The sequence below is a fragment of the Panthera onca genome, chromosome C2, assembly GCF_046562875.1.
Source record: "Panthera onca isolate mPanOnc1 chromosome C2, mPanOnc1 haplotype 2, whole genome shotgun sequence".
In the NCBI taxonomy this organism is placed as follows: domain Eukaryota; kingdom Metazoa; phylum Chordata; class Mammalia; order Carnivora; family Felidae; genus Panthera; species Panthera onca.
In genome coordinates, this window is record NC_138347.1 from 27,758,251 (window position 1) to 27,775,489 (window position 17,239).

The following is a 17,239-nucleotide window of genomic DNA, read 5'->3' on the forward strand; positions in this document are numbered from 1 at the left end:
TTTATTTATTTCATATGAACCTTGACTCTTACACCTCAAAGCACACACAAAAATAAACTGTTGGGGCATCTGGGTGGCTCAGTCAGTTGAGTACCTGACTCTTGATTTTGGCTGAGGTCATGATCTGAGGGTCGTGGGGTCGTTGGGTCGAGCCCCGCTCCTGGCTCTGCACTGAGTGTACAGCCTGTCTCCCTCTCTCTCTGCCCCTCTTCCCCACTTGCACTCTCTATAAAATAAAATAAATAAAATAAAATAAAATAAAATAAAATAAAATAAAATAAAATAAAATAAGTAAAATAAAATATAAAATAAAATAAACCCTACATAAATGACAGACCTACATGTAAATGTTAAAATAATAAAACATTTTAGAAGAAAACACAGGGGAAAAAAATTGTAAACTAAGGTTCAAGAAAATTAGGTCAAAGCACTAACTGGGAAAAAAAAAAGGAACAATGAACATCAATGTTAAAATAGTTTAGACTTCAAATAAACTGATAAGCAATAGACAAGCTACACATTAAGGGGGGAAATATAGATATATACACAAATTATATGTATGTATATATGTATGGCATTCAGAATATATAAATTACTACAACTCAGTAACAACATTTATTTGTATAACATATAAACAGATTACTTGTACAAGATATAAAAATGATCAGTAAGGAATACATGAAAACAGCCAGTTCAAAGTACCTCCCCATCACACTCCCTGCCTACCTCCAGACCCTCCCAGAGCCCCATTCCCTCTTCTCCACAGAAAGCCCCCTGAAACCCTAAGACAGGAGGGAGAGGAAGAACAAAGGTTCTGTTGGTTGGCCCCCTCCCTTTGCGCATTAAACCCAAACAGCTCTATGAACTCTACTATCTCTTCCAGCAGTGCAACGGGTAGAAGGTTCCTGACTGCCACAGGCACAGCCAAGAATGCAGGGAAATGTTTTCATTTCCATCAGAAAACTACAGACCCTGAGCTAGAGTTTGCCTGAGCCAACTTCAAGATGGCCAAGAGCAAGCCAATGGCAACACCAAAGAAAACCAATATTCACAGGCTCCTGGGACCATATGTCCTCACACAGGACTCCATGCCCTAAGGGGGCTATTGTGATTCCTACATCGAACCCAGCCATCCCATATGCTGCCTTCATCTACCCAGCAACATGCTCAGGTGCAAGGGTACCACTCCTCTGATGCCACCAGCAGGAATGGAAATACATGCTGTCAGTTTTCTATTAGTTCTGCAGTCTTATCACTATTTGAAGCCCTGGCCCCCTAGGAAAGAAGCCCAGAAGCCACTTCTGAGAATCTGTATGTTATGACCAGAATAGGCACACAAAGTGTCCACTGACCCCACAAAGCTTGTGCAAAGAGCTGCTTCTTCTGTCTAAAAATTGAGAATTTTAAACCTGAGACAGTGGACTGCTGCAGGTTTCTTTAAATCCTCTTCCTCAGCCCTGTTCTGCCCCATAGCCTTTGTCTAAGGCCTCATGAGAAGACTTCAAGGGTGTTCTTGATGAGAAACCCAGACCAGTTCAAATGCTCAGTGAAGGACACAGCAAGCCCCACACCATCAACCCAAAGTTGTGGAGCCCAAAGTAGCTCCACCTCAAAGAAACAAGATATTTGATTTTGCGTGTATTCTGGCATGAATTATAACACATAAACTTGTGTATATGAGAGTGTAGCATTGTTCTCACATTAGTGTTACCATAGTAATGGACTTGGCCACTAATGTTTCTTCATTCCTGGTCCCTCTCTTCTCCTCCACGTCCTTCCAGCTTCACTGACGACCTAGCTCTCGGCTAAGCAGCCAATCCTGCCTCAGGCCTAGTACCACTTATCTCCACCCCACCCATTTCAAGGCTGAACAGCACCAACAAAAACCCAGCAAGTATGAGCTGTTTCCTTTTCCAGTTCAAATCAGTCTCTTCCTTCTTGTACTCCCATGGACCAAAACTGTAATAAAAATCTTTCTTGACCCAACTGCTTACCTCTCCACAATTCAGCCCACCCGCCATTGGTCCTGCAAGTTCTTTCCAAACTTGCAAACAAAGTACCCTGTGCAACAAAATATTCTGTACCCTGTGCAACAAAAAAGATTTCTCTTGTGTAATTAATTATCAAAGACATTAATTTAATGTTAGTTTGAGGCATGAAGAAGAGGGTTTTCATTCTTCAGCAGTGATCTTTTTAACAGGCGTTTAAAAAGTGATAAAATGAAGGACAATTATGCAGTTTCATTTTGTTTTGTGAGCATATCAGTACTTGCTTCTAAAACGTAGCTCTAGCAACATCTTTAACTTTTTAGTTATGATTAGTGCTGATCCCAAGTGAAACTGGGTTGAATAGCTGGCCTTTGAACAACACAGGTTTGAACTGTGCAAGTCCACTTATATGTGGCTTTTTTTTTTTTTTTTTCCAGGAAATATAGTACAGTACTATAAATGTATTTTCTCTTCCTTTTGATTTTCTTAGTAACATTTCTTTTCCCTAGCTTACTGTATTAATCAACTATGTTACCAGTAAGGCTTCCAGTCAACAGTAGGCTTTTAGTAGTTAAATCCTAGGAGAGTCAAAAGCTATACAGATTTTCAACTGCATGGGGGCTAAACACCCCAGCCCCCACATTATTCAAGGGTCAACTGTATATGAGAAGCAATATATAAAACTCCTCCAAAAGTGGCCAATAAGCATATGAAAAAAAGTTTAAAACCACTAGTCATTAGGGAACTACAAATTAATACCACAATGAGGTACTACTACATACTCACTAAAATGGCTAAAACATAAAAGTTGACAATACCAAGTGTTGCCAAAATTGTAGACCAACTTTAACTTTAACACACTGGCTGATAGGAATGTACAATAGTACAACCACTTTGAATAACCACTTAGTAATAGTTTATAACAATTATATTCCTCTGTACTTGCCCAAAGGAAATGAAATATGTCTCCTCAAAGATCTACTTACAAATGTACATGTAGCCATATTACTCATATGAGTCACAGACTGGAAACAACCCAAAAGCCCACCAAAAGAACCATGTTTACACAGTTTGTAATATTCATATAATGAAATATTACTCAGCAACAAAAAGGAACTACTAACATGTAATAACGTGGCTGAATCTCAAAAACATTTTGCTGAGCAAAAAAATGTTAAATGTAATAAAAAGGAATTTTAAGATTCCATTTATGTGAAGAACTAAGACAGCCAAAACTGACTTATAGTAATAGAAATCAGATCAATGGTTACCAGGTACAGGGAGTGTAGGGATACTAAACTGAAAGGGTGATATAAGGGAATCTTGTCGAGTTGTCAAAATTCATCTAATTATATACTTTAAATGGATGTTTCCATTTTATTTATTTATTTATTTAATTTATTTATTTATTTATTTATTTTTGTAAATATACCACAGTAACATTAACTTAGAAAAGTCAAGATAGCAGCTAGTGGGATGTGGAAGGAAGGGGCAGTTTGAGGGAGACACAAAGGAAATTTCTAGAATAAAATGTTCTATTTCATGTCCAGGGTGGTACAAAGAGTAGTAATCTTACTATATTTATTTAAAGTGTACATAAGCTTTCATATGCTTTGGTACACACACACACGCAAAAAAATTTTCAGAAATGATTCATATACACACACCCCAAAAAGAGAAACAGGAAGACTGTATCCTTAGCATATATAGTTGTTTCCCAACTCCTTGATATATGAGTCAATGGCTAAAAACAAGACTAAATCTGCCCTACTGACGTTGGGGGCGAGGGGGCAGGGAGCAATTATTCCCATCCATGCACCTGAAGCTTTGAGTTTCCATACAGATGTTGACCCTGAAAGCCTGAGGGAGGAGGCACTTCCCGTAAGACAGGACAGCACATCAGTGAACTGATGGGGAGAAACACCTGAAACAAAAGAAAGCCTATGTGTTCAAAGAGATTCTGCTCCCCTGTTAAGTTGGGTGTACTGTAATAATTCAAACCCTGGAGGAGCCCTGCAGTCAATTCACACAAGTGCTGAAAAAGCATTCTCATCTTTAAGAATACTAATTAATTTCAACTAGTGGTCTTCAAACTTTAAGTACAGAAGAATCAGTTGTGATTCCTATTGAGAATGCCCTAGTCCAACTCTTGGATTTGAAACAGTAAGTCTGAGGTGAGGTACAGCATTCTACAGTTTTAGCAAGTACCACAGGAAATGAATAGTCCACAAACCACACTGTAAGAAACTCTGACCTAAACCTCTATCAACAAAGCTAAAGAGACAAGAAAAACATTGCTAGACATTTTTAAATATTAAATAATTTTTAAGTTTATTTATTTTGAGAGAGACAAAGACAGCACAAGTTGGGGAGAGGCAGAGAGACAGGGGGACACAGAGAATCCCAAGCAGGCTCCACACAGCCAGTGCAGAGCCCGATGCAGGGCTCAAACCCACGAAGCCATGAGATGGTGACCTGAGCTAAAACCTAGAGTCAGATGCTGAAACAAATGAGCCACCCAGGTGCCCCCAGACCAAATAATTTTTAAAAAGTAGATAGACTGTACTAAAACAGTTAATAGAGAGGAGAAAAAAGACACCTTTCAAAAACTACTTATCACATGTACAAAACAAGGTATCATGACAAGGAGAATATTCTTGGAAATTAATACAAGTTTGCCAAAATAAACACAAGTGGTCATAAGTTCAACTTTTACTTCATCTACTTAACCCACACTGCACAGTGACATTCCAAAATGCCTTTCATAAGCCAAATTTGACCTTTCATATATTACATAAATTAATGATTATTATAAGCTATGATGCCATATCACCATGTTTATTTGTAGGAAAAAGGCAGACCACTGCTGCAGTCAAGTTACGCTCAAGTCAGTTCTATGACATTACAGAGTATTAACGTGTTGCAGAGTCAGGGAAGGAAAGATTACAGTAACTACCCCTACTCTAAACACATCAGGGCAGGAATGAATAATTATGGAATGCTCCCTGGGGGAAAAGAAAAGGGAGGGCCCATGATAAAAATTAAGTGCACTGCCTGATCTTACAAGAGGTAGGATGAGAGAAGTAACTGACAAACTATCTTCTGACAAACCAACTACCTCCCCACACACCACCCAGGAGGTCTGGACCGAAACTTTCACAAGTCACCAGGACTCAAAAGAAAAAGTACATGCAAGCATCAAAATTTAAAATACAACAATATTCTTTAGTTCTTCAGAAACAGAACCCTTTTTATGACATATAAGTTCATACAACTAACAACATGTAAATACTTTAGAAACTCATCAGGTACCGAAGTAGGGAACTGTCCTTTAAAGTCAGCAATAAGACAATATCCAGGGGTGCCTGGGTGGCTCAGTCGGTTGAGCATCTGACTTCAGCTCAGGTCATGATCTCACAGCTAGTGGGTTCGAGCCCCACATTTGAATCTGTGCCGACAGCTTAGAGTTCAGAGCCTGGAGCCTGCTTCAGATTCTGTCTCCCTCTCTCTGCCCCTCCCCTGCCTGCACTCTGTCTCTCTCTTTCTCTCTCTCAAAAATAAATAAACATTAAAACAAATAAAAAAAAAAAAACCAATATCCATTATTATCACTTCTAAGCAACATTTATTAAAGGTCTAACCTAGTACAATAATAAAAAAATGATATTACAGGCATAAAAATTAGAAATAAATTGTCAAAATTTATTCATGATATAATTTTACATAGAAAATCCAAAATCATCTCTGGAAAAGTATTGCAATAAAAAAGTTTATTTTCTATGGATAGAAGATCAATATACAAAAGCCATTTGCAAGTGAACATAGTAACAAGTAACAACAGCAAATCTTTGGAAGTACCACATATAATTATCAGAAATGATCAACTATCTAAAACGAATAATGTACAGAAATTCTACAGTTATAATTAAAAACCGAATAAGAGATCTTAGAGAAGACCTAAAGAAAAGAAGTATACTCTATTCATGGATAGACTCAATATCATAAATATGTTAATTATCCCAAAATAGTCTATACGATCAATCGAATTAATAAAAAACTCAAACAAGAGTTTTTCAGAGAAACTGGCAAGATTATTCTAAAATTTCTAAGGAAGAAGAGTGTCATGATATTTTGGAAGAGAAGCAAACTTACTTTTCCAGTACTAGAGACTATTATGAAGCTACAACAATGAAGACAGGATGGTATTCACAAAATGAATGATGAAACAAAAGACAGCACAAGAAAAAAAGAGCATTAAATAAAGCTTTTGTATATGACAAATGGCATGTCAGTTCAGTGAGATAGAGCCCTACCTATTCAATAAGGTAAAATTAACAAAAACAAAACAAAACAAAAATATATGATAAAAATTAAATTGGATCCCCACCTCACACAAGTTACAAAAAGCAACTGAGATAGAATAAGGTCTAAATGCTGCAAACAACATTTAAAACTCTCAGTGGAAAACACAGATGAATATCTTTTAGCTATCAAGTAGAAAAAAGTTCCTGAATTTAAAACAATGAAAATTAAAAATATGTACCTTCGACAATTCATAAAGGTACAATAAAAAGGAAATCAAAGGTAGGGAGGGGCACCAGGGTGGCTGAGTTGAGTTAAGCATCTGACTCTGGATTTGGGCTCAGATCATGATCTCACGGTCCCTGGGTTCCCACAGGGCTCAGGGCTGACAGGGTGGAGAATCCTTGGGATTCTCTCTCTCTCTCTCTCTCTCTCTGTCTCTCTCTCAAAATAAATATACATTTTTAAAAAATTTTTAAAAAGGAAATCAAAGGGAAGATAAACATAGGATTCAAGATAATTATAATTTCAAATGCAAATACAGGGACAGAAATGAAAATGAGACTAGTTAGATATAGGTTACTTCCAAAGGTATAGCTTTTGTTTTAAGTAGAGTTCGTATGTATTTATTATTAAAAAGTAAAAATTTGTAAGTATTAACATTAATAAGCAATTTTATGAATAAATGAAAACATATTTGCATGGACAGCTGATCATAAACCAATATTTATTAATTCAATTCTGTTTACCTCACAATTGGTATTGTAGATTATTAAAAGTCCTCAAAATATTATATGACCACCTGTGGAGGTAGTGCATCTAGAACTGGTACTACAAAAATAATAATTTGTACAATCTAACTAAAAATTTATCTCAGCATATAGAACAAAAAGGAGTGAAAGAAATTATAAAATGAAATTTATAGCAAATAAGAGAGATGAATGGTATCGAATATTCAAACAATTCAGTTATGGAAGGAGGGCGGGGGGGGGGAAGGAATTGAGTAGAATTGATAATTTTAGAATGTATATCTTTTCCCTAAGAACATGAAGCTTTTCAGATCAAAATTCCTAGGCAGGACTGTTAAGAAGGAACACACACATGTAAAATTTCTGGTTTCTAAAACCAAAGGGGAAATCTTACAAGCTTACAGATAGTTAACTAATAACTTCAAAAATGAACTATTGGGACCTCATCAAGATAAAAAACTTCTGCACAGTGAAGGAAACAATCAACAGAACTACAAGACAACCAACAGAAGTTATTTGCACCTGATATATGGGATATAGCGTTAGTATCCAAAATCTACAAAGAACGTATCAAACTCAACACCCAAAAAACAAATAATTCAGTTAAGAAATGAGCAAAAGAACACTTTTCCAAAGAAGGCATCCAGACGGATAACAGACACATAAAAAAATGTTCAACATCACTCATCATCAGGGAAATACGTGTCAAAACCACAATGATACACCCTCTCACACCTGTCAGAAAGGCTAAAATCAACAACACAAGAAACAACAGATGTTGGCAAGGATGCAGAGAAAGGGGAACCCTAGTGCAAACTGGGAATGCAAACTGGTGCAGCCACTCTGGAAACTAATGTGGAGGTTCCTCAAAAAATTAGAAATAGAACTTACCCTATGACCCAGCAATTGCACTACTAGGTATTTATCCAAAGGATACAAAAATGCTGATTTGAAGAAGTACATGCACCCCAGTGTTTACAGCAGCACTATCAACAATAGCCAAACTATGGAAAGAGCCCAAATGTCCATAAACTGACAAATGGATAAAGAAGATATGGTACGTATATACAATGGAATATTACTTGGTGACGAAAAAGAATGAAATCTTGCCATGTGTAACAACATGAATGGAACTAGAATGAATTATGCCAAGCTAAATAAATCAGAGAAAGATAAATATCACATTATTTCACTCATATGTGGAACTTAAGAAACTAAACAGATGAACGGGTGGAAGGGAAGCAAAAATAAGATACAGAGAGGGAGGCAAACCATAAAAGACTCTTAAATACAGAGAACACACAGGGTTGCTGGAGAGGAGGTGGGTGAGAGGACGAGCTAAATGGGTGATGGGCATTAAGGAGGGCATTTGTTGACATGAGCACTGGGTGTTATATGTAAGTGATATGTAAGTGATTTCTTAATTGAATTATTTGTTTTCTGGGTGTTGAGTTTGATACATTCTTTGTAGATTTTGGATACGAATGCTATATCCCATATATCAGGTGCTAAATTCTACTCCTGAAACCATTGTGTCCACTGTATGTTAACTAACTTGAATTGAAATAAAATTTAAAAAAAAAAGTTAACTAACAACTTATCTACAACTTATCTACTTTGGTAGAGTAACACCAAACGGTATTATATTTTACAGAAAAACCTAGTTAATATTAAATACCGAATTTTTTAAAAATTCTTCATTGTTTTTTTTAATGTATTTAAGTTCAAGTTAGTTAATATACAGTGTAGTACTGGTTTCAGAAGTAGAACCCAAAGATTCACCACTTGCATATAACACCAAAGGATATAAATAACAAATTTTTAAAAACTAATTGGCTACTAATGTGTCTATAACGCAAGTAATACTTTTGATGTAAGGTATATCTTAAGAAATTTAAGATGCCATTATTTAGAATTACAATTCCATATTATCCCAACAAAATCAGGAATACTATACATAAAAATATGTGAAAAAGCCTATTTTATTGAGGACAGAGGAAAACAGAGAAAACTATTCATTTTGGCACCATCAGAAAACTATGTTTAAATATATATTTAAAATTAAAAGAGCAGAAATGAGGGGCACCTGGGTGGCTTAGTCAGTTGAGCATCCAATTCTTGATTTCAGTTCAGGTCATTATCTCATGGTCAAAAGATCATGCCCCACTTGGGGCTCCTCGCTAGGTAGGGCACATGGGGCTCTCTCTCTCCCTCTGTCTCTCCCCTGCTCATGTTCCTACTTTCTAAAATAAACAAAGGGCAGAAATGAGAAAGATTTCCCAATCATAGAGGATATAAGAGGCAAGGGGGAGAGGGAGGGTGATAGAATGAAAACTTATCAAGCCATCAAAGCTGGGTGGGGAAAACAATAGAAACTCAGATGACAAAAAATTCATGAGTTATCATATGAAATTGTATTAAAAGACTAGCAAAAGCACACAAGTTTGGATTCAGATATATTAGAAATAAAAAGAATCTGATGAAATTATATTAAAAGTACCTCAACATCTCTCAGAATTAAGACACAAGGAAAAAACACGAAATACTCAAACCACACTATGTGTACATTGAATATATCAACATAGAACTCTGTAACTTTCAAATACACATCCTTTTCATATGCTCATTAATACCTTATGTACTTAGTCATACAAAAATCTTAATTTCTAAAACTATTACAAATCATCTTGTTTAAACAGCATATTCAAACTAAAAATCAACAACTTAAAAAATGCAACATTGAGACACCTGGGTGGTCTAGTCCCTTAAGCACCCAACTCTTGGTTTCAGCTCAGGTCATAATCTCTAGTTCGTGGGATCAAGCCCCGCATCAGGCTCTGTGCTGACAATGTGGAGCCTGCTTGGGATCCTCTCTTTCTCCCTCTCTGCCTCTCCCCTACTCATGCTCTCTCTCTCAAAATAAATAAATAAACTTAAAAAAAATGCAACATCTTGAGACATACAACAAAAAAACAAAAAACAAAAACTTTTAAAGAAAATGAAGTCAAATCTCAAGCAAAGAAAACCAACAGTCCAAAATACCTGTCATTATTACTCTATTAGAAACTCACCAAGTGGGGCGCCTGGGTGGCGCAGTCGGTTAAGCGTCCGACTTCAGCCAGGTCACGATCTCACGGTCCGTGAGTTCGAGCCCCGCGTCAGGCTCTGGGCTGATGGCTCAGAGCCTGGAGCCTGTTTCCGATTCTGTGTCTCCCTCTCTCTCTGTCCCTCCCCCGTTCATGCTCTGTCTCTCTCTGTCCCAAAAATAAATAAACGTTGAAAAAAAAAAAAAAAAAAAAAAAAAGAAACTCACCAAGTATAAAAAGAGCAATAATAACCTCCAAAAAAAAAAAAAGGAGAAAGGTGGAAAATACTTAAGACAAAAAGCAAAAATTAATGAATTAGAAGATAAAACAGAGCTTATAAAGGAAACAAAGAAGTGGATTTTGAAAGAGCAGTGAAATAGATCAACATCTGGCAAAACTGAGACTAAAACAAAACAAACAGGAGTGAGAAAAGGATCTGTCTACACAGCCAGATTTAAGAAAAAAATCAGACCTGTACATACGTACACATATACATCTAAATGAAATCAAACCTAAATCAATAAACATTTTTAAAATTGATGCTGGAATTGATGCTGGAAGAGGTAGAAACCTAAAAGGTAATAGTCAAAATTTGGAAGGCTTATCTAAAACTTGTTCTAAATAAAATGGTCTGCCTGCTATAGTCATATTCATCAAACCTTCAAAGTAACAAGTACTTAGATTTAACAATAAAAAATGGCTAAAACCCAACAATTTTGAATGATTTAACCTAACCCTACACTAAACAATTCCAAAAGCATAGGAAAACTCAACAAACTTTCTAATGATTTTATAAGCTAACCTTACCCCGATAGCCCATATGCAGAAAAGCAAACTGTGTAACCAATCTCATCTAAGAATATCGATACTAAATTCCAGATTAAAATTTAGTATATCGAATTTGGAGGCATCATGACTAAATTAAATTTTACCAGAAAGCAATATAGCATAATGGTTACGAATGCAGGCTCATAACCTGCCTGCAATGACCATGAATTTAAATTCCACCTCAACACATACTAGCAATGAAATGTTGTTTTAGTTCTTTCCTAATACTCTTTCCTCAACCACAACATTCAGGGGGAAAAAAAAACAATTGTGCTCACCTAATAATGTGTTTGGAAAAAAATTAATGAATAAAAAGTTTTTAAAACTCCAAGCACAATTCCTTAACATAGAAATATATATCATATTTCACATATGTTATCTATTACAGTCGTTTTTACTACTGACACACAAATTATCACATAGGTAATTGCAAAAGGAAAAAGGAAAAGGCATTTGATAAAAAAATCAAAATCTGTTTTCAAAACATTTAAAAAACTTAGAGGGCTATAAGGAAATCTCCACACCATAATGAAACAATACATAACAGAAACTAACATTAATCCTAACAGTATTCTGTAATATTAGCTAAAGCAATAACAATGAAAATAAAAGTATGAGTATTAACAAGGAATAGGTCAGAATGATAATTACTTGCAAATGATATAACTATAAACATAGAATATTAAAGAAAATCAACAGAATATTTATTGAAACTGATGAAATTCATTAAGGCAGCTGGATACAATGTTATCCAATGCTGGATACAAATCAAAATTAGGTGAGAAAGAGAAAGAATAAGAAGGGAGTAAGTACCCGGATCCTGTTTCTTTGCCCAAACCAAGTCTTGTGCTAATAACAACATAACCAATTATTTAGTACTAAAGAATATCCCTTTTATGTAATGTTTACAGTGATTTACATAATGTTAACTGTCCCTTGAAATGCTGTACTATATTTTCATGACTTTAAATGATAGCTAAATTAGAAAATACTAATTTAACTAAAATATTTACCCTGCAGTCAGTTTGTATTATTTTTCCAAGTTTTGCTTTAACTCTTAATTTGGTTGATCTATGACATCTTTCCCACCTAACACCCCTCTGTAATTAAGTGAAAGTTGACTGCTGACCCATTAAATTCCTTCTGCCTCCATCCTCTAACATTTCGTTTTTGTCCTCCCTGTCCAGAAATAAATGCATGCTTACCTCCACCAAACACTCAGGATCTAAAAGAGTCGCTCACGTCTAATCATACTAACTTTAAGTCTTTAATGGAAGATTCAGAGTCACTTAATGACTTGCCCAAGGTCACAGAAAGGTGATTTAGACCTAACCCACACTCTATGGTCTTTTCACTACACAGCCTATATTCCACAGTTGTCCACGGTTTCTCAATAATTAAATCTCGAGATTCCATTAAGAAACTAAAATAACTACTGCATTTGCATTTCTTTTAGAAAACATTCACTCATTACTTCACTCATCAAATATTTACTGAAACCTACTGTGTGCAAGAAACATTCTAAGTTCTAGGGTAAAACAAAATAGGCAAAATACCTGCCCTATCAATCTTATATTTTATTCAACTCAGAAGAATGCACTTAATGTAAATAGCATCCAGCTCACTTCACTCTATAAATCAATTTGGTCCCTAGGAGGAAGCTTTCTATCGCTGCCCTCAAGATCCCTCATTTAGGACTTGAATCTATGTATGTATCAGATTTTTGAGATCTAAGGATCCTACATTTAGGTAAATATCAAGCACAAATACTGAAGGTATATGTTCAAAACCAAAATTATGCACAGGATTTAACTATCTCTAATCTTATTTTATTTTTTAAATATTTAAAAAAAATTTTTTTAATGTTTTTTATTTATTTTTGAGACAAAGTGACAGAGCATGAGCAGGAGAGGGGCAGAGAGAGAGGGAGGCACAGAGTCTGAAGCAGGCTCCAGGCTGAGCTGTCAGCACAGAGCCCTATGCGGGGCTTGAACTCAGAAACCATGAGATCATGACCTGAGCCGAAGTGGGAGGCTTAACCGACTGAGCCACCCAGGCGCCCCTAGCTAATTGTTTTAAAAAATGTTTATTTGTTTTTCAGAGACAAAGAGAGCGCGAGGGGGGGGAGGGAGAGAGAGGTAGAGGGGGAGAGAGGGAGGGAGAGGAGGAGAGAGGGGGAGAGGAGGAGAGAGGGGGAGAGGAGGAGAGAGGGGGAGAGGGGGAGAGAGGGGGAGAGAGGGGGAGAGAGGGGGAGAGAGGGGGAGAGAGGGGCAGAGGGAGGGAGAGAGGAGGGGAGAGGGAGGGAGAGAGGAGGGGAGAGGGAGGGAGAGAGGAGGGGAGAGGGAGGGAGAGAGGAGGGGAGAGGGAGAGGAGAGGGGGGAGAGGGGGGAGAGGGGGGAGAGGAGGGAGAGGAGAGGGAGGAGAGGGGGGAGAGGGGGGAGAGGGGGGAGAGGGGGGAGAGGGGGAGGGACAGGGGGAGAGAGGGGGAGAGGGGGGGAGAGGAGGAGAGAGGGGGGAGAGGGGGAGAGGAGGAGAGAGGGGGGAGAGGGGGAGAGGGGGGAGAGGGGGGGAGGGGGGGAGAGGGGGGGAGGGGGGGAGAGGGGGGAGAGGGAGACAGAATTCCAAACAGGTTCTGCACTGCCAGCACAGAGCCCCATACAGGGCTTAATCTCATGAACCACGAGATCATGACCTGAGCCAAAATCAAGAGTCCAACACTCAACCAACTGAGCCATCCAGGTGCCCCTAACTACAGCTAATCTATCACTGACCATCTGACCTGTATCACCTAAAGCTCAAAAAAGCTTTCTGCAGTTTTTACTACATCTCATCACTCCACACCATTTCATAAACTTCAGCAATCAAGCAAAGAACACATCAGAGGAAAAGACAGCCCCTGGTCCTATACTGTGATAAGCTACTTTGCAGGTGAACAAAAGATAGATGAAAGCTCTGTGTTGTGCTATTAAAAAGAAAAAAAAGATTACTAATCATCCTTTTGAAAGAAAAAAAAGAATCCTGAAAATAAAGCAAACTGTTCCAACTACTGGAATAGAACTATATACATAAAACAAATATACATGTGCAATCACATAACTTTTTAAGGAAAGCAGAAAATAGGCTGAAATTTTGGTTATGCAACTAGACACTTCTTGCTTTCCTGATAATTCATAAAGTTTCTAAGTGAAAACAAAGAGTTTCACTTTTGTTTCTTCTAAAGTATGAAGTTCACTTCCTAGTTACTAGCTTGAAGTCCACTTCCTAGTTACTAATTTGGTGAATTTAAATCTATCTATTCGTTTATAGTGGATGGTTTAAAGTATTTATAACTATGTAAATATTTTTAAATAGTTCTACCATGAATAACAAAGTAATAGTTTATTAACGTGAAAAGCAAACACATTGTTTCTTTAAAACACACACACACACACATAAATACCACTATAGAAGTATAAAAATAAATGCATAATATTGCCCCCCCCCCAAAATTCCCCTATATCACTAAAATGATCTAACACACACACTAAAAATAGCATCATAATGGTAATATTGTGGATTAACAACTATTCCCTTTGTGTAAGGAGGGAGTTCATTAAACTAGTAAATTGGATTTGATGGCCAAGATCACTTGCAATAATTTGATTCTTGATTCCACAATTTTATGCATAAACCTCTGAACCAGGAAGATCTGCACTATCTGAGTCTATGCTAAAGAAGTACTTTAGTCAAAATCAATTAAAAAAAAAAAAAACTGACAAACTTCTTGCCACAGTTCAAACTTAAAAGATGTGAAAAGTAGGAGCCACTTTGAAATGTCCAACTTTGAAACAAATAGGCTTTAATATGCAACACTGAGGAGAACTATAAACAAAAATGATACCAAACCTATTAAATACTGCTTAGCATACATATGAACATAAGATCCTGCTCTAAGTATTAACACTTTGTCACATACTCAACATCAAAAAGTAAAGTCTAAGGAATTCAAAGTAGAATAGAAAGGATTAGGAGATAAACTGTTCTAAACTCCCATTATTAAATCTAGAATCATTTCACTGTAAATGAACTGCAGTCTGCAACAATCTTCCCAATTGACCAGTAACAGTTAACTAACACACCAGGAGTTCCAGAAACAACTTTCCCAAAGTGCCTAAAATAACAATGCACACGATCCCTGCTTTCCAAAATTCTTGAGCATCTTCAATTACCTCAAGTACTATCATAGAATTCTAAAAATAATCTCAAAGCAAAAACTTAGCGGACAAAGCAGAAACTTAGCAGACAGTGAGTATACACACAGTTCCTTTGAGAGCAGCAGGCCTTATTCTAAAATCAAGCCCAGGTAGGATACAAACTACGCCAAAACTACAATAGGGTGGGGCATTCATTACTCACCCAGATAAACCAAACACAGCTTTGGGAGCAGCTCGCGGTAAACCCTAGCTATCCCCCAAATTTCAAAACGACTAAAGCAATGTTTTCTTTTTGCCCAACATGCTTTTCACAAAATGACAAGGCCAATAAATAAACAAATAAATAAATAAATAAATAAATACAATTAAGTCATGGCCAACAACTCTTCAGGATATGGTGCAAGCCATGATCGTGCACTTGAGATTCTGAAAGGAAATCTCGACTAAAAGGAACCTCTCTCACCACTCGCTAGAAAGGATGTGAAGCCTCACGCAGATTTTATTTTACTTTGTTGAAGAGAGTGACCACTTGAATGTGTGACCGAGTCAGGAGTAAAGGGTGAAGGAGGGAATAAGGTCAAACTGAGGGGACAAAAGATTCCTGGAATAAACATGGCCAGGAAGGTTTCCTTTCTTAGAGGCAGTTTCTATATTCAGAAAGAAAGAAAAAGAAACACAGAAAGGAAAAGGAACCAACCAAACCCTCTACTTCCACAGAGGCCACCTGGTAAATGTACCTGCCCCGCCAGGCAGGCAGTTCAAGTCAAAGGAGACCCTTTTGCCAACTAGCAGGCCTGGAATGCTCCCACCTTCGAAATACAAATTGTGTTCGGGAAGGATGACAACTGGCTACTCCGTTTTCTAAAGGAAGGAGGCGGTGAATAAAGTTTAATTCCGAAGCCCTACAGAGGAGTGTAGGAATGTGAGGGTCGCTCTCAATACACAGCCAGCACTGTCTGCTACGGGAAAACAAGGAAGTGGCTTGAAACCCACTAACTACACCCCACTTCCCACACGCAACCTCGCACAGGGCGCGACGCCCCCAAAGGCGACAGGCAGGGACGGTGGGCGGCGGGGGAGCAAGCGCGGGGCAGCGGAGGCCCGAGGGGCGGAGGGGGAAGGCCGGGAGCGGGTGAGGACGGCACGTCGGAAGGAGGAGCGGGACCGGGCCGCGCCGGCTCCCGGGCTCGCCTCACCTTCTGCGCCGCGCTCTGCTGCAGCACATTCTGCTCCACGGTCATGGCCCCCGCGGTGCCGGCGGCGACACGGGCGGCGGCGTGCGGCTCCTCGCGCCTCCGCCGGCCCTGGCAGCCGCGCTCTGCCGAGCTCCAGGGAACGGCGCGGACCGCCGGGGAGTACAGCGCCCCCGCCAGCCAGGCGCGAAGGCGATGGCGGCCGGCGTGCGCGGGCACCGCGGGCTGGCGGCGAGGCGCGGACAGCGAGGGCCACGGCGGCGGCCCCACGACTTCGCGCGGCCCGCCTCAGCGCGGCTCGTCCGCCGAGGCCCGGGCCATGAGCGGGCGGCGGACGCTGGGGCGCGAGAGGGCGCGAGCAAGCCGGGCCGCGTCACGCGCGCGCGCTCCTTCGCTGGAGGCTCGCGGGCCACTGCGGGGAAGGGAGAAGGGACGGAGGGAGCCGCGGGCTGGAATGGCGCTGTTCTCCTCCCTCCTCGACTCCTCCTCCCCTCCCCCAACCGCCGTCACCTCCCCCGCCCGGCGACTCCTCCCCCGCCGAGCCCCGCCCGCCGGCCTCCCTAACCCTATATTGTGACCCGCGGGGTGGCGGGGCGGGGCGGGGCTGACTCGAAGCCCCGCCCCCAGCCCGGCCCCGCCCCGCCTTGCGCGGCCCCAGCGCTCCCGGGGTGGGGCGAGGGCGCGCCCCGCGGGCTTTGCCTCGGAGCCGCCCCTGCGGCAGGTTGCGCGAAGCCTTCCCCTGGCTCTGCTAAGTTCCAAGCCGAGGCGAAGGGCAGCGTTCTCTCTGTACCCAGGACTTGTCGGTTCGCCAGCTTTCCGAACTCCTCCAAGACAAAACCTTTCCCTCTAGGTCTGGTAACGTCCCAAAACCGTGCTGAGTCCCTGAACCTCAGCTCCTTT

At 39.6% G+C, this 17,239-nt stretch overlaps 1 protein-coding gene across 1 annotated transcript in view; it reads right to left on the minus strand.

The window, feature by feature from the left end:
* USP25 (ubiquitin specific peptidase 25) overlaps window positions 1–16,793 on the minus strand; it is a 151,057-nt gene extending 134,264 nt beyond the window's left edge. Inside the window, exon 1 of the mRNA XM_078452874.2 lies at window positions 16,343–16,793. Within this exon, the coding sequence (XP_078309000.2) occupies window positions 16,343–16,387 (45 nt within the window). The 5' untranslated portion in view covers window positions 16,388–16,793. The remainder of the gene's footprint in view (window positions 1–16,342) is intronic.
* Window positions 16,794–17,239: the final 446 nt, after the last annotated feature.